Below are 15,640 nucleotides of genomic sequence, written 5' to 3'. Positions count from 1 at the left end.
ATATTGCTCAAAGCTTCAAAAGCCACACCATCCTATTTCCTCAACCATGACAACATCATGAACAACCCATCAAATGAAAGCATTACATAAGAACAAAGATAGTGTTGAGGATAAAGCATCCTCTAACAAGAAGGACATGTAATCTAGACAATTCACTACATCATCATCATCATCATCATAAGAAACACATATTCACAAACATAGTAATAATTAATAAACCAAAGGTTATACCTGTACATGCTCATGAACAATCGATGGATTTATATATAATCTCAAAACAATAGTGATATCAAGAGTCATGCGATCAATTATATATTTTTATCACTTGTGGATCTTATCAGACTACCATATTTATTTTGTATATTTGAGTTAACTTCCACTTCATGAACCGGTTGGTTCATAAAATTAATTACAATGAGGGATTGCAAAGACAACTCCTAAGTGTGAAAATTCGTAATCCCTAAATCACTACTACAGAAACTAATTATATTTCTCCAACTGAATCAAGTTATTTACAATATTATACGGTAAACATAGAAATAAATACCACTGCAGCCTTCACAAATTAAATAATATGTGGAAACAAGAACTGAGCAAGAAGGAAATAGCACACACAAGTGACACCGTTGTTTTTGAACAAATGTCCCAGGAAAAACCTAATGTGGGAAAGTCGGTGCAACAACTGAGGGTTTGTATTATTATGCAGTAATTTATAAGTACAATTCTTCGGATGCCCAAACTAGCAATCTTATACAAAGATCTAACAGGGCAAAAAGATAGTGAGATGATCTCACCCTGTGGCTGGGAAATCTGGCACTGATGAGCTGCAGATGAGCCTCTGCGTTGTCTCTACACAATATTGCGTCACACCCACGCAATTACCACGTCACTGCGTTGCACCTCCTCTCGATCCTCTGCTTGCTGGAAACTTCGGCCCTCTAGCCTCCCGATCTCACACCCCAGCTCCTACACTAGATCCCAACTCTTCCCCAGCAGAAATACAGACTCACTCTGAAGCTCTGCGCTGCCACATCATAGCTCTATGTTGCCTCTGCGTGGCCCAACGCTGCCTCTCCGGACTACTCTCTGCCATCTCTGCCTTGCACTCTCCGGATCAAGAAAACTTCCTCCAGAAAATTATCCCTGCCCCTCACTGCAAGAAATCTCCTTGATCACCTTCTCCAGCAATTGTTGCGCTACTCTCTTGAGAAAATCGATCTATGATCTCTCACTCGATGTGTCTTCCAAATGCCCATCAAGCCTCTTCTTATAATCCTCTCGTTGATCAATCAACGGCCCAGATTAGTTTCTAATCAGTGGCTCAGATCATTTTGACTTGATCATCGTCTTCTTATAGAAGTTTCACCCCCAGTTTAATTAATATCCTTTAATTATTTTAATTTCCTAAGTTTAGACTTAGGCATCCATTAAAAATAATTAATTATTTCAATAAAACCGTCTCTAGGTGGAATTTCCCAAAATGATTTCTTATTATTCTGGAAGACATGTGTCCTAGCCTCCCTGCAAATTTTGAGGCTTAGAGCACATCTGATGCTACGAAAAATCAACACTCCCTCTTAGCGAGGAATGTGCTCTAGTAATGCAACATGTTGAAGCATCACCCTGACTCTGTAACATCTCCCTCTGCGTTGTTGATGTCTGACATCATTGCCCACCAACTACTGCGCAAATGTTGCATCCGTGCTATTGTTGACTCTGCATGTTGCTGCCAACTACATCTACGCTGCAAATCTGCTCCAAATTTTGTTGTTGCCTTCTGCAACAACTGCAACGGAAAAACATCCAAAATACTGAACAGGGGTTCAGCATGATGCATTTGTTGCTTGTGTTCTGACTGCGGCTAGTTTCTGCGCTGACCCTCTGAAGCCTCTGCATTGTTGCTGACTCTGCATTGTGCCAACAACGTTGTTGCCAACTCTGCTCTGCGCTACTCAGTCTCAGGAGCTCCTAGCCACTGCAACTGTCAGTCCTCTGCACCGACACTGGTCCATCCTGTTACTTCTGATATGGGCTCCCATAGCAAGGTATTGATCCAAGAGATGGACTCCTCAAGGACCCTGCCCATCTACAGTTCTTTCGAACTACAGTACTAGATCACCCCACCTCTCCCCTGGAGATATTTGGGCAATCAAGGCAAACTCTTCCTCCTCGATCTTAGCAGTTGCAGCGTGCAGACCATGTTTCTCGTCCTTGTCCTTCTTCTTGAGAGGACATTGTGTAGCATAGTGACCAAATTCACCACACCAGAACATTTGATCTTTGAGACGTCCTTCTTCCGCCTTCGTTGCTCCTACTGCCCCTTTGATGCAAGGGTCGCATTCTCTTCCTCCTTCTTGGGCTTCGTCCCACTGCTGCTGATGCTATCAAGTTTGCACTTGACTAAGTCTCGCCTCATCTCTTCCTACTAAAGAGCGGCCCACATCCCTTCCGAATCCAGCAATCTCTCTCTGCCCAAGATACTCTAGACAAACACTTGCCATTCTTCTCAGACTAAATCTAGGGTCAACCTCACCATCTCGGTGGGCTGAGGCATTGATCCTACAGCTGCCAACGAGTCTCAAACCTCCTGAAGCTTTGATAGGAACGAATCAATGCGTTCCCCCTTTTTCATCCTCGTGGATCTCATTTTCTCCTCCAAGTACATCTTTCGCTACTCGGAAGATCCCTGATACAACATAGCCAAGGCATCCCACATCTCCTTGGCAATCCCTTTGCCAGCAATGTGACATACAACATGATCCCTCACTCCATCGAGGATCAAACGCTTGGCCTTTGCCATTTCAGCCTGGTACTTCTTGAGTGGATCAGCATTTGCAGGTTCAACTACCACACTATTGACATAGGCTTTGAGATCATGCTCATCCAAAAGGCAGGAGATCCTAGCCTTCCAAGTCACTTAGTTGAATGCTTCGTCCAACTGATATTGATCTCTCAGCCCATTAGCTGCCGTCTCTGCCAACAAAATGTCGAACTACCTCCTCTCTCCTCTATGTCGCTACAAGGCTGGCCTACGCACTCCCTGCTGGAGTTAGTAGATCTGCTCCTTTCTACTGCTACTCAGCAATTGAGAAATCGAATTCCCTGGCTAGGAATTTTCTAAGGAAGAAATTCCCTCAAAAAGTGTTTTCTTCCTTCTTTTGACGTTTTTCTGCCCCAGCAACTGCTGCAGAAAACTGTGTCTCACCTGAAGACTGCTCTGCGCTGCTCCCACTGCCACTGACAAATCTCGATCTAGAAATCTTACCTCTCTGTCAACTCACTTAGAGAGAGATCTTCCTTGAGAATCTTACCCTCCTGGCCTGGACTGCGCAATCCCTCTGGGGATTCAATCTGTTGCCCACACAACACTTCGATCTCTCTCCTTCTCTTCAACGCTCGGCTCTTCCGATATTCTCTCTTGCTTCACCTGCACTCTAATACCATGTGAAAATTCAGAATCCCCAAATCACTACTGCAGCAACTGATTATATTTCTCCTACTGAATCAAGTTATTTATAGTATTATACGGTAAACATCGAAATAAATACAACTACAACCTTCACAAATTAAATAATATGCGGAAACAAGAACTGAGCAAGAACGAAATACCACACACAAGTGACACCGTTTTTTTTGGACAAATGTCCCCGAGAAAACCCAATGTGGGAAAACCGGTGCAGCAGCTGAGGGTCTGTATTATTATGCAGTAATTTCTTAGTACAATTCTTTGGATGCCCAAACTGGCAATCCTATATAGAGATCTAGTTGGGCAAAAATATGGTGAGATGATCTCACCCTATCACTAGGAAATTTGGCACTGATCTGCGTTGGAGATGAACCTCTGCGTTGTCTCTACACAGTCTTTGCGCAGTACTACATCACCCCCACACAGTGACTGTGTCACTGTTGCTGGGACTGCGCTGCACCTCCTCTCGATCCTCTGCTCACTGGAAACTTCAGCCCTCTGGCCTCCCGGTCTCACACCTCGACTCTGGCACTAGATCCCCACTGTTCCCCAACAGAAATACAGACTCCCTTTGAAGCTCTGTGTTGCCACAACGTAGCTCGGCGTGGCCCAGTGCTGCCTCTCCAAACTACTCTATGCCCTCTCTGCCTTGTACTCTCTGGATCAGGAAAACTTCCTCCGGAAAATTATCCCTGCCCCTCACTCCAAGAAATCTCCTCGATCACCTTCTCTGGCAACTATTGCACTGCTCTCTTGAGAAAATCAATATCTGATCTCTCACTCGATGTGTCTTCCAAATGCCCATCAAAACTCTTCTTATAATCCTCTCGTTGATCAATCAACGGTCCATATTAGATTCTAATCAGTGGCTCAAATCATTTTGACTTGATCCTCACCTTCTTCTAGAAGTTTCACCCCCAGTTTAATTAATACCCTTTAATTATTTTAATTTCCTAAGTCTAGACTTAGGCATCCATTAAAAATAATTAATTATTTTAATAAATTTGTCACCGGGTGGAATTTCCCAAAACAATTTCTGGGTATTTTGGAATACATGTGTCCTAGCCTCCCTGCAAATTTTGAGGCTTAGAGCACACATCCGATGCTACCAAAAATCAACACTAAGTGCCAAAAGAAAAATATATATAAATGAAAATAATAGTAATAAATATAAAGTAAACCCTGGAAAAGAGAGAAGCACTACTCAGCACTAGAAATAGTGGTATATGCAGGTTTCTACAGCTAGTACAAAAGAAAAGGGACAGAGTTCACTGAACAACTTCATAAAAAGATATGAAACAAGCAAACCAAAAAGTGAACAAAGTAGTTACTAAAACAGTGAGCAAATGAATACCCATTGAAAGCACATTTTCATAGTTATTTCACACTTAAACTACAGATGCTTTCAACTTTATTGAGATGTCAAAAACATCCTGCACAAAGACCAATAAAATTCAGGAGAAATGTCCTTTGATATGTAAAAGCACATTGTTTGTTTCCCAAGTTTAAATCAAACTGAGAGATCGTATTGCTTTTACTATTTCCCCATTTACCACAGGATGCAGATGTGGGAATATGTGTCACACATAGAAATGAAAGTTAATAATATAAGACATTATTATTAAAAATATATGACTTGTAAACTCACCTGACGAAGAGTTCGGGCAACCAAAGCTTCTATTACTGGACCTCTGTCATCATTCAAGAGATGTACTTCATCAATGATCAAAAGTTTAACGAGGGCTGACAGTGACATGTCACTGCTTTTGCGAGTGATCACATCCCATTTTTCAGGTGTTGTCACAATCATCTGCAGCAGAGAAACATCAATTTCTTTTTACTGAATTTACGTCTCCAGATGAATAACATAAATGATAGGTCTGCAGTTAAAACATTGTAGAACCTGCGTTTCTTCAAGCTCGTCTTTCCTGAGCTGCATATCACCTGTGAGTTCTCTGACAACCATGTTCAAGGGAGATAGACGGCGACTAAATGCTGATGACACTTCTGCTGCCAAAGCCTGCAGTTAAGCACAAAATCATAAAAAAATGCTAGTCAAAAATGAATTTTAAAAGTTTATAGTTAAAATTTGAGAAGAAGAAATCTTACCTTCATAGGTGCAACATAAACAATTTTGAACTCATTCTTGTGTAAAATACCATTCTTAATATGTTGTTCAATCTGCAATGTAGATAATCAAGTTTACTTCAATTTGCACTAAAACTGTTAGAAATACTTACAAGATAACAAAAAAACTAGAGACGTCCTATATGTTTATATTGAACTCAATGCAAGAATTCAGTAACTGTAGATTGTCAGCAGAACTATCAAATTTATCATGTCAACTATCATAAATCTTTGGGACTATCATAGCTCCCTCTCATTAATTTATACTTTAGAACCAGCATCTTCATTACCTCACGTAAAACAGCAATCATTGCAATATTAGTCTTGCCAGCTCCAGTGGGTGCACATACCTGTTGAAATAAATATTGATGGTTAGTCAATTGTGAAATTACTCTATCACAAGGATGATCCCATGCTCCACTGGAAACATTGCTCCATGAAGCATAGTCACCAGTACCACTTGTAAATGCATAGAATTATACTTGCAGTATAGATCATTACATGAAAGCTGTGAGTCCTTACCAGTATATTCTCATTGCTATGGTATGCAGTTGGAAATATCTGACTTTGAATGCGGTTCAGTGTTTTGTATCCTTCAAAAGCAGTTTGAGCAAAGCTGTCCAGGCTTGATATCTCAATCTGCAAAAATTAAAATGCAAGTAATTACACAAGTTGCACCAGAAAAGAGATAATGAGGTCTCTGAGACATCAATGTGAAATTAACTGAATGCAATTTTCATTTGAGGAAGGATTAAGCAACAGAGGAAAATGCAAAAATCTATTCAAACTTGACCATATGAAAGGCTCAATAAATCCCAAGGGGTTAGCTCAACTGGTTGTCACCAATGTTGATGGGCATTTGGTTAATTCTGTGCCAGCACATGCCCACTTCAAATCCCCTGGGATTAGGCACACTAGTCTATGCTCCTAGTTACTAGGGATGCCATCCACAAATGTGGAGAAGAATCCCTTGGGTCTCCCTTCAAGGTTTTCCTTGGAAAGAAAAAAATAAAAAACAAAAGGCTCAATAGCATTGTCTCCACCTGAATACAGAATTCTAAAAACATGAATTATTATTAAGCACAATAAATAAAAATAAATAAATGAGTGGACTACAAAAGTGCCCCAACAAAGTTAAGTATAAGAGAGCATAATGCATCCCTAACCTAATCCTTATTTATCTACAAAAAGAATAATAATAATAACAAGTTAACAACATAGGGTGGAAAGTTCTTATCAGTGTTCCATGCAGACACATCCCCCAATGTGGGGGTCGCACACCCCACGTTGCTCATGCACCTGGGACAAGGGGACACCTGGGGAAATGTTTCCCAAGTCCCCCTTTTAGGGAAACTCGGAGAGACACATGGGGAAATGTTTCTCCGATGTGGGGGACGTGTTTCCCAAAAAGAGGTCCTTTGTGTGCCCTGCCCCCCAAAAAAAGGGTTGGGCATCTTGTTAAAATTGGAAACTAGGGCCAAATTCCACTATTGGACAGCTCATTTGTTAGAGATTATTATTGCATTAAATTCCTCTTTTCGAGAGGACCAAAATCGACCTAAAGATCATCATATTTGGACAAGTGGAAGTGTGTTTTTGAATTTATGCCCACACGTGCAAATTATCAAGGTCGGCCACATCATCATAAAGCCCAATGGTTGTGTCTCTTGACCCCCCTATGATTTGTATATATAGAGGTGACTACAACCTCATTTCACATATCAAATGCCTCAAAGCAAGTCTGAGGTAGCCGAGTTCAGAAGGAGGTTGAAGGGCTTTCTGTTTTGGGATTTATTCCTTGCCACAGTGTCGAGATTATCATGTGAGACAGCCGCTGGACTAATGAGAAAATTTTGTGCACTTTGTATGGGCCTTCTTGTCATTGCAGGATCAAATCAAAGAACATAATATGAGGCCAAATTGTGTAATGATTTCTGGGCCTATTTGTGATCATCTTAAGGGAGAATCTCTTATCTTGTGAGACCGTGCTGATCTGTCGTCTCAGGAAGGGCCGCAGATTCTTGTCCAGAGAGCCAAGAGCAGCTTGTCTTAGATCCATATCATCCCTAAGGGCGGGAAGCTCCTTATATGTCAGGGTTAGCCACAGTAGGAATGAAGGTGTGTTGGGTTGATTGAGTGAGACAGCAGTATACAGCATGCAGCCCTAACCAGTCCAGGAGTAACCTTTATTGACATTGTGCTGGAGTTCCAGTAATTGAGCCACTTTCTTGTCCAAGGTTCAAACTCCTTTATTGACATTGTGCTGGAGTTCCAGTCATTGAGCCACTTTCTTGTCCAAGGTTCAAAATAACAAATCAGTTTGACTGTGTTCTATTGTACTCTCTCTCTCTCTCTCTGCTGAACAATTGATATTAATAATAAGAAGAAGATTTGATCAAGGGTTTTCCCCATATTTTTCCCTAGCTTGTGCCATATTATCGTGTTCTCTGGTCTTGGCTTGTCTTCATCATCTATTGCATATGTTCTTTCTTCAGTAACTGTCAATATTCATGTGATTAGATTAATAAATGGGCTAATATGGAATACTGAAGCTTCTATCCTAAGAAAAGAACATGTCCTAAATTTAACATGGTATCAGAGCCAGTGAGGACAAACCCAAGCAGAAGAAACAAAAAGTCAGCTTTGTTTGCATAAGACAGGAAGAAAATCAAGGAAGTCAAGAAGTCTGGACCGAACTCCTAGATGAAGAAGCTTGCAGTTCTGGGGAATTTTGCAAACAGTGACTAGGCTGCAGTTTTGTGGATCAAGAGTGAAGATGTTTGAAGATCATATAAATGCTCTAAATTACCTGCGGCCAGGAAACAGACAGGGGGTTAATTTTTTTTGGTGATTTGTTTGGGTTTTAGGTTTACATCTATTGGATTCGTTTAAGTTTTTTTTACAGGCAGATAGATTGTTGCCCTCTTAGGGTATCAGCCCAAACACATTTCGTGCACTGTTTTCCAAGAAGACCGAAACTTCTGAAGAAGCAAAAGTGCGAAGTGTTCTTTCTGCGTCTAAGTCAGTTTGAGCAAAATCGAAGGAAAAAAGTGTGGATTCTGTTGAGAAATCTAGGGCATCAATAGTTAGGTGATTTCTCTTTCATTAGTATCTGCTTGTGAGTGCTTTTTACAACTTTAGATTAGGATCTTGTTCACTTAAGTTATTAATGTTCTTCATCAAACAGCTACCAATGCATGAACATAAATAGACAAGAGACGCAGAATGTAGGCTCTGAGCCAAGGCCAAAACCTCTCATTCTTTGAGAGGAAAACCCGCACAAATTCTTCTTATTGATATTCCAATTGACGAATACCAAGACCAAGACCCTTGACCTAGTTGCCACTCCAAGACCAAGACACAAGTTCTCTTGACAATCAACCTTCTTCTTGACTCCTCTTCCTCTTCGACCTTCTTAGCATCGAGACATTGTCACCACCGAGATCTTATCACTGTCTTGACACCAAGATCTCCTTTATTGTGAGACCTCATCACTGTCATATTACCGAGACCTTACTTCTGTGACGGCACAGATATAGCACTGAGACCCTTACTGAGATTCCACCGAGACCTTTATTGAGATTCCACCGAGATTGTGGCATTGTGGTGAGACTTCGTCATTATGTATATACTGCAAACTTGTCACTACAATACCGAAATACTCGTTACTGCAATCCGAGTTCCTTTTACTAAAATGCTTATCACTGTAACTGATATCCGAACTTCTTTCTTTACTTGTCACTACAACTGTGATCCAAATTACAGAGGTAAACCGAACTCCTTGACTTCTCACTGAACTGTAGTCTTCTCACCGAATGTTGAAATTTCCAAGTCTGACACATCAGAAATTCCTACTGCATTATCTGGTTTATTTCACCTACTTGTTATTCCTTAACAAGTTATTTATCCATATACATAGTGACAATAAACACAAATTCAGTCTCAACTCATATACATATCATCAACTGAAATAATAGACAAACACACAAGGGACACCGTTATTTTGGACAATCATCCCCAGAAAAACCCAATGCGGGAAAACAAGTGCAGCAGTTCTGAGGGTTTTATTATTATGCAGATTTCTTGAGTACAACTAGGGTGCCAAACTGGCTCACCCAACAGAGATTTCTACACGACAGTAATACCTCTTCTCGGAAGCAGATATTCAACTTCTCAGCACTAGTTTGCCCCACGAAAATCCTTTTGGCCCTTCTCCAAGGCTCTGCGTCAACCCTGCTAGCCTCTGTGTCGCCCTGGAACCCTCTATGTCAGCCTTTTGCCTCTTTGCGCCAGCTCTCTGGCCTTTTGCGTCACCCACGCAAGCCCCTCAGCCTCTGCACAGTCTCTAGTTGCCTCTGTGTGGCTCCTACTGCCTCTGCGTAGCCTCCTCAATCACTACGCTAGCCCTCTAGCACTATCTCTGCCTCTCTGCTATGTACTCACTGCCCCTCACTGCAACTCAGATCACTTGTTCGATTTTTCTCAGCAAACCCCACTCCTGGAAAATCGAACTAACTAATCAATCTTTGTGTATCTCCAACTAACCCTCAAAGCCTCCTCTTATACTTTTCCTGTTGAGTCTTCAACAGCCGAGATTAAGTCTCTAATCAACGGCGAAGATTAGATTTGGCTTGATCCATGTCATTTAGAACGTTCTCACCCAGTTTTATATTAATACCCATTAATATTTTAATTTTCCTTAGTTTAGACTTAGGAACCCCATTAAAAATATTAATTATTTTAATATCTCTCCAATCGGGTGTAATTTCCCCAAACCATTTTTGGGTCTTGGAAATCTTATGTGCGTTAGCCTCTCCACCAATTTTCATGGCTAGAGCACATCCGATGCTACCACAAATCAACACCGAACTGTGTTTCTCTATTAGGGCACCGAAACTTCCTCTCTGAAATAGTCATCCGAATCTCAGAGCTGATCCGAACTTTGTCTCTGTGGAATAGGCCGAGGTCCCTATATATAGTAGTTTGTCCATCATAAATAAGCCGACATGAATTATGAATTGTTGTGTCTTCATTTAGGTGAGCCGACATGAGCTTTCTACTTAATCTTGAGGCCGACTTGAAGAGAACTTTTGCTTGTCTTTGGAGGGCTTATTGACAATTCTATAGACTCATTTACAAGCCCAAGAAGGGTTCTTCATACATGACATTGACTCTTTTGACAATTCCTAAAGGCTCACAATAAGAGCCATCTAAAATAAAATCCCTTGCTCATGAAACCCACGAAGCAAGCCTTACAATAATAATTTTATTTTCTTATTTACATCATTTTAAAAAGTCACAATTACATGTCATTATGAAGACCGAACCTAGTTATACACTTTTCAACAAATTCTTCCTTTTCTCTGCACTCAAGAAATGTTCTTTTGAATCGTATTGGTGAGAGTTTCTGGCCACAAGGGTCGTTTTTCTTTTCTTTTGCAGATGGAAAATGCTTGTTCTGAAATCGACAACAGAATACAACCTTGCGGCTTAGGATTTCTGTGTTACGATTCTTGGTTTGATAATTTTGGAGATCATACATCTATCAAAGGAAAGTGTTGAAGTGAGTCGACTTGCAAATTATGTTGACTGAGTGTTGAATGACATAGTTCGAGGGAATTATCTTCTGCATAGATTGAGTTACAAAACATGTTTTTGTCACTCTAAATCTATCTCTGTTGTGAAGTCGGATGCCTGCAAAAAGTACAGCGAGCAAGTAATGAATTTGCACTGACTACTGATACACACATAAGACGAAGTGAAAAGCTCTGGTTGCTACAGTTTCTATCATATAGGAAAGCATCCGCTCATTACCTATAGAATTTGCATGACGGGGATCTGGCTGTGGTTGATGATTTACCCTTGAGGGTCCACGAAAAGCTTGACCCTTATTACATTAAAATCACAAATATAAAACTCAACATGTATATCGCTTAATGAAACTACCAATATGTCGAATGGTTGTGTGTTGCAAGTTATAAGAGATATTGTAGTGGTGAGGCTCTGAGTTTTTTCCCAGTTTTGGAATGCTTGGTGATTGGTAGAGTCCTGAAGATGAAATTACCATAGTTAAGGGCCAAACCGAGGCAACTGATCCCTACTTGGACAAATTCCTTAATATAGGAGAAAGAAGGGGAGCACAATTTAATATGAAGCTGCTAACTTTGCACAATTTATGATACTTTTTTTTTTGAGTGAAGAGTATTGGAAAACTCGTAAACAATGACATGGATTTTGTGTAATTCCATTAGTAGTCAGTCCAGTTGACATTGACCATTCCTTTTTTTAGGCATTATATATTTCAGAGCCATAGGAAGGAAGCATTTATATATATGAACCATAATAAGATGGATGAGTATACATCCTGTTACCACTCAAACTAGCAGGGGACCTAAAGGGGTTCCCTAAGAGGGCAACTGCTAGGTTACGGGCAATGGTGGAGGCTTAGCCCACTGTCGCCACAGCTAAATCTCCCTGCTCTTTACGGACTTTAACCGATGGGAGGAGTCCCAGTAGTGTAGGGATCACTTGTAAAGTATATGTCAATGGATAGGTAAGAAGTGACCCTGAAAAGCCTTTCCCAAGGATGGAGTGGAGAATGGAACTTGCTTGCTCTTTAAGCAACGGGACTTGGTCCACCAAGGAGAAGGGGTGAGGATTGGAGGGTTGAGGGAGAAAGGATAGGCTTATGAACAAGTTTCTCAATCCCTATAATCCTTGGGAAACTTGGATTCCCAAATGGTCCTTGACAAACAGTCTTTATTGAGAAGTGGGACCACACAGGACCAAGTGGACCCAGCCCAGGTTCGGGGATGGAATGTAGCAATCAATGATGTTTCTATCCTGGACAAGGTGAGGGGAAAGGACCAAACAAGGATACTTTCTTCAAAAGGATGAATTGATCCTATTGTGGTCTAGCCTTGGGGATGCCTAGGCACAATTCGATCCTAGAGCTAGGGCTTGAGATTCCTAGAGATTCCACCGTTAGAATTGCCTCAAATTTGGAGGAGAGGGAGGGGCCCACCAGCACAATAGCCTATAGGAGATCGAGTTTTTTCTTAGGTCAATCCACGGAAATTGATGCCCTAGGTGACCTAATGGGGCTATACTTGGGGAAAAAGGGGAAATGGTTAAAAGAGGGTTGAAATGATCACCCTTTTTGAGGGATCAGTGCCTAGTTCACTTGGGGATATGGAGTCAAGGATAATGATGAGTAAGAACTTTATTTCTTGATCAAGGAGGCCCAGAAAGTCAACTTCGTCCAAGGCTGAGAAAAAGAAAAGAAAAGTGACCTTCAAGCATTTATACTTCAAAGCAAATGATGCAATCTTCTCGAGATAAATAAATCTCTAGCACATTTCATTCATATAACATTGGCCCATACATTAAATTAGCTAAAACATGCTCAATTCCACATTTTGAAAATGCAACAACTAGCACTAATTTTAGCAGTATAAAGCAACAAGAATAATAGCATCAAAATTTACTTACAACGTTATATAGTATATCCAACCAGCATTTCGTTTGCTCAATAAAGCTCCAAGACAAGAGAAATAGCCCAAATCCATATGTCAAAATTCATCCATCTCCAAAAATATCCACCAAGGAAAAAGTGTGAAAATTATCTATGATTAGAGAGATCCCAAGTCAAGGGATGATACAAATGATTGTATCTAACATCAATATATAGCTTCCTAAAGAGTTCGAATTATCCTATGGGCCCCTAATGATAAAATAATGTGCAAATAATAACCCCTAATGGTGACAAGCCCACTATAATAGCTCATAATGTTAAAACAAGCCTCACAAGGGGCCAAATAATGATGTATGCATGTCGTAGGGCCCTCCAAAGGCTCAATAACATCCTGAAGTGCCATATTGAGGAATAAATTCCTCAAAATATGATGGACAAGGGGGTGGCCCCTTGTTCTCCAAGTAGTAGACCTGTGGTGCTCTCAGTGGGTCTAAAGGCACATCAATGACCCCATGGGTCTCCATATGAATTGGAGATGTCTGTAGATCCTCTGCAATGGTCCAGGTGGTGGAATGAATGCTGCCATGACATCGTACAAGTGTTGGGACACCTGCCAAGAGTGTGGGGCTCCTGTGGGGCCTATTGGGCATAGTGTACCAATCATGTCACCATCGTCCCAAAAGTGGATCACTAGTAGTCTCTGAACATCCATGAAGATCTGTGGAGTGTTGTTTGCTGTTGTGGAGGCCCATGGCTCTCTATGCACACCCTACATGTGCCAATGTGGACCTCTAGGGGTCAGGATCCCATATAGGGAAGCCAAACCCAAATGGAAACCACCTGCAATCCTGCATAAGATCCAATGCATCCCCTAGGCTTCCAGTACAATCAGTCATTAGAATAATCGGGTAAAGGAGCTTACAAACCATGGATAACAAAGTGGGCACTTCATAATGGCATGCCCTTCTGTAGTGGGCTTTGGCATGTGCTAGTGTCTCCAAACTCCAAAGGGGGTTAGCCAAGTACCTTATTAGGTGGTTTCAACCCTTAGAGGGGATAGTATGTCCAAGGTACACCCTTCTAATGGGGGTGGCAAGTGACAAATAGGTGAGATGGAATAGGGAATGAGAGGGACATCCCTAGGCCACATAATGGGGCATAGGGGTAGCTAGATAAGGGGAAGCCCACACCTGGGTATATAATGTATAGGAGGGAGCAGTCGTGGTACATGAGGTGCCCCAGCCTTGATTTTTCCACCCTTCTTTATATGCCTTTTTCCTTTTATGAATTTTCTTTAATTAACTGCTCGAGGCTCAAAGGACAAGAACATGATGTGTATAATATAGCAGTGATTACCCCCTTTGAGGTAGGGCGGTTCATTGCCCTCCAGAGATTGGGACAATCATGGGTTCCTGAATGATAGAGGAGGCTCATCTAGGGCCTATGGAACCAGGGTGATGGCCACGGATGGGATAGAGCTCATGTGTCAGCTTTTGCCCATGTGCTAATTATTTGTCCCAGCCATCACTTGAATTTTGAGGTACAATTTCTTGTTAAATGTGTCCAATCATGCTTTTTCTTCTTTTTTTAGTTGTTTCAACCTTCCGGACATCATTCTAAGCCTAACCCAAGGTGGGAGCAAGGGGATAGGGAGGCTAGCCCTATGTGGACCCAGAATGGGAATGTGGACCCAGGTGAGAGAAAATATGAATGGGGTATAGTGAGCGGATAGGGAGTAATATGTGCGAATAAAGGAGCGGTTCATGCACCCAAAGTCAGGGTTTCCCATGTAGTACCACCCTAGAACCAAATGGTCAATAAAGGAGATCCCACGGGACTAAGATCCAATGGTAACAACCAAAAGAGATCAAGGAGAGTGGAGCACGAAATAAGCCCACTCTTTCCGCCAAATCCCCCCATCAATCTATACCCAGAAGTACCCATGAGAAATAAACCCAATACTCAATTACCAAATGACAAGACATACCTTTAGATTCGGGAGGCCCACATTCAAACATACGATCAATATAGGTGGGTGAGGGACCACATGGCTCGCTTAGGTGGCAAAGAAATGGCACAAAGAGCTAGTAGGAGGCATCAAGGGGCTGCTAGCTGCCGGCTGTGGCTCATCATGGAGAAAAAATTCTCCTAGGGATATCACCCACAAAGAGGTGGGTAACACATCCTAGTGATGATTCCATTGTTTTGAGGCATGTTTCTCGTATACTCAAGTCCCCACCAACAGAAAGCACCCTGACTGGCATTCCATACCGGACTTTTATGCCGATCTACAGTGATCTATGACTTTCAAAAGAGATAAAATATATGCAAGCTTGGCTTGTTGAGTCATTAAGAAATGCATTCATGTCTTCTGCAATGTACTTATTTTGAATTCTGCTTCTGATAAATGACATGACAAAACTCATTAGCAGAAAAATATCAAAAGATCTAAAGCAATGTAAGAGACACATCATCTTCATCAAGACAGATCAGCATCAAAGGAGGTCATCCTCAGGCATTTCTAGTTACATCAGAACTTCAGGTCACATGAGGTTTGACTTTTGCATGAAGTA

At 41.4% G+C, this 15,640-nt stretch overlaps 1 protein-coding gene across 2 annotated transcripts in view; it reads right to left on the bottom strand.

Annotated features, from left to right (window-relative positions):
• The window catches only part of LOC149141562 (U5 small nuclear ribonucleoprotein helicase), a 446,214-nt gene that overhangs the window by 344,870 nt on the left and 85,704 nt on the right, over positions 1–15,640 (bottom strand). Inside the window, exons 5-9 of one of the 2 annotated variants that reach the window (XM_089450020.1) lie at positions 6,116–6,232; positions 5,884–5,943; positions 5,576–5,647; positions 5,370–5,486; positions 5,115–5,276 (exon numbers count right to left, since the gene is read on the bottom strand). The exons of the other annotated variant lie outside the window; for it this stretch is intronic. Of the exons in view, the coding sequence (XP_089306146.1) occupies positions 5,115–5,276; positions 5,370–5,486; positions 5,576–5,647; positions 5,884–5,943; positions 6,116–6,232 (528 nt within the window). The remainder of the gene's footprint in view (positions 1–5,114; positions 5,277–5,369; positions 5,487–5,575; positions 5,648–5,883; positions 5,944–6,115; positions 6,233–15,640) is intronic. 2 annotated transcript variants of the gene reach the window in all.

Source organism: Pinus tabuliformis, chromosome X (genome assembly GCF_031772625.1).
Source record: "Pinus tabuliformis cultivar Carrire ecotype Pingquan chromosome X, CPIR1, whole genome shotgun sequence".
In the NCBI taxonomy this organism is placed as follows: domain Eukaryota; kingdom Viridiplantae; phylum Streptophyta; class Pinopsida; order Pinales; family Pinaceae; genus Pinus; species Pinus tabuliformis.
The sequence above is the reverse complement of the archived record's forward strand: the minus strand, read 5'-3'. Positions and strand labels throughout refer to the sequence as shown.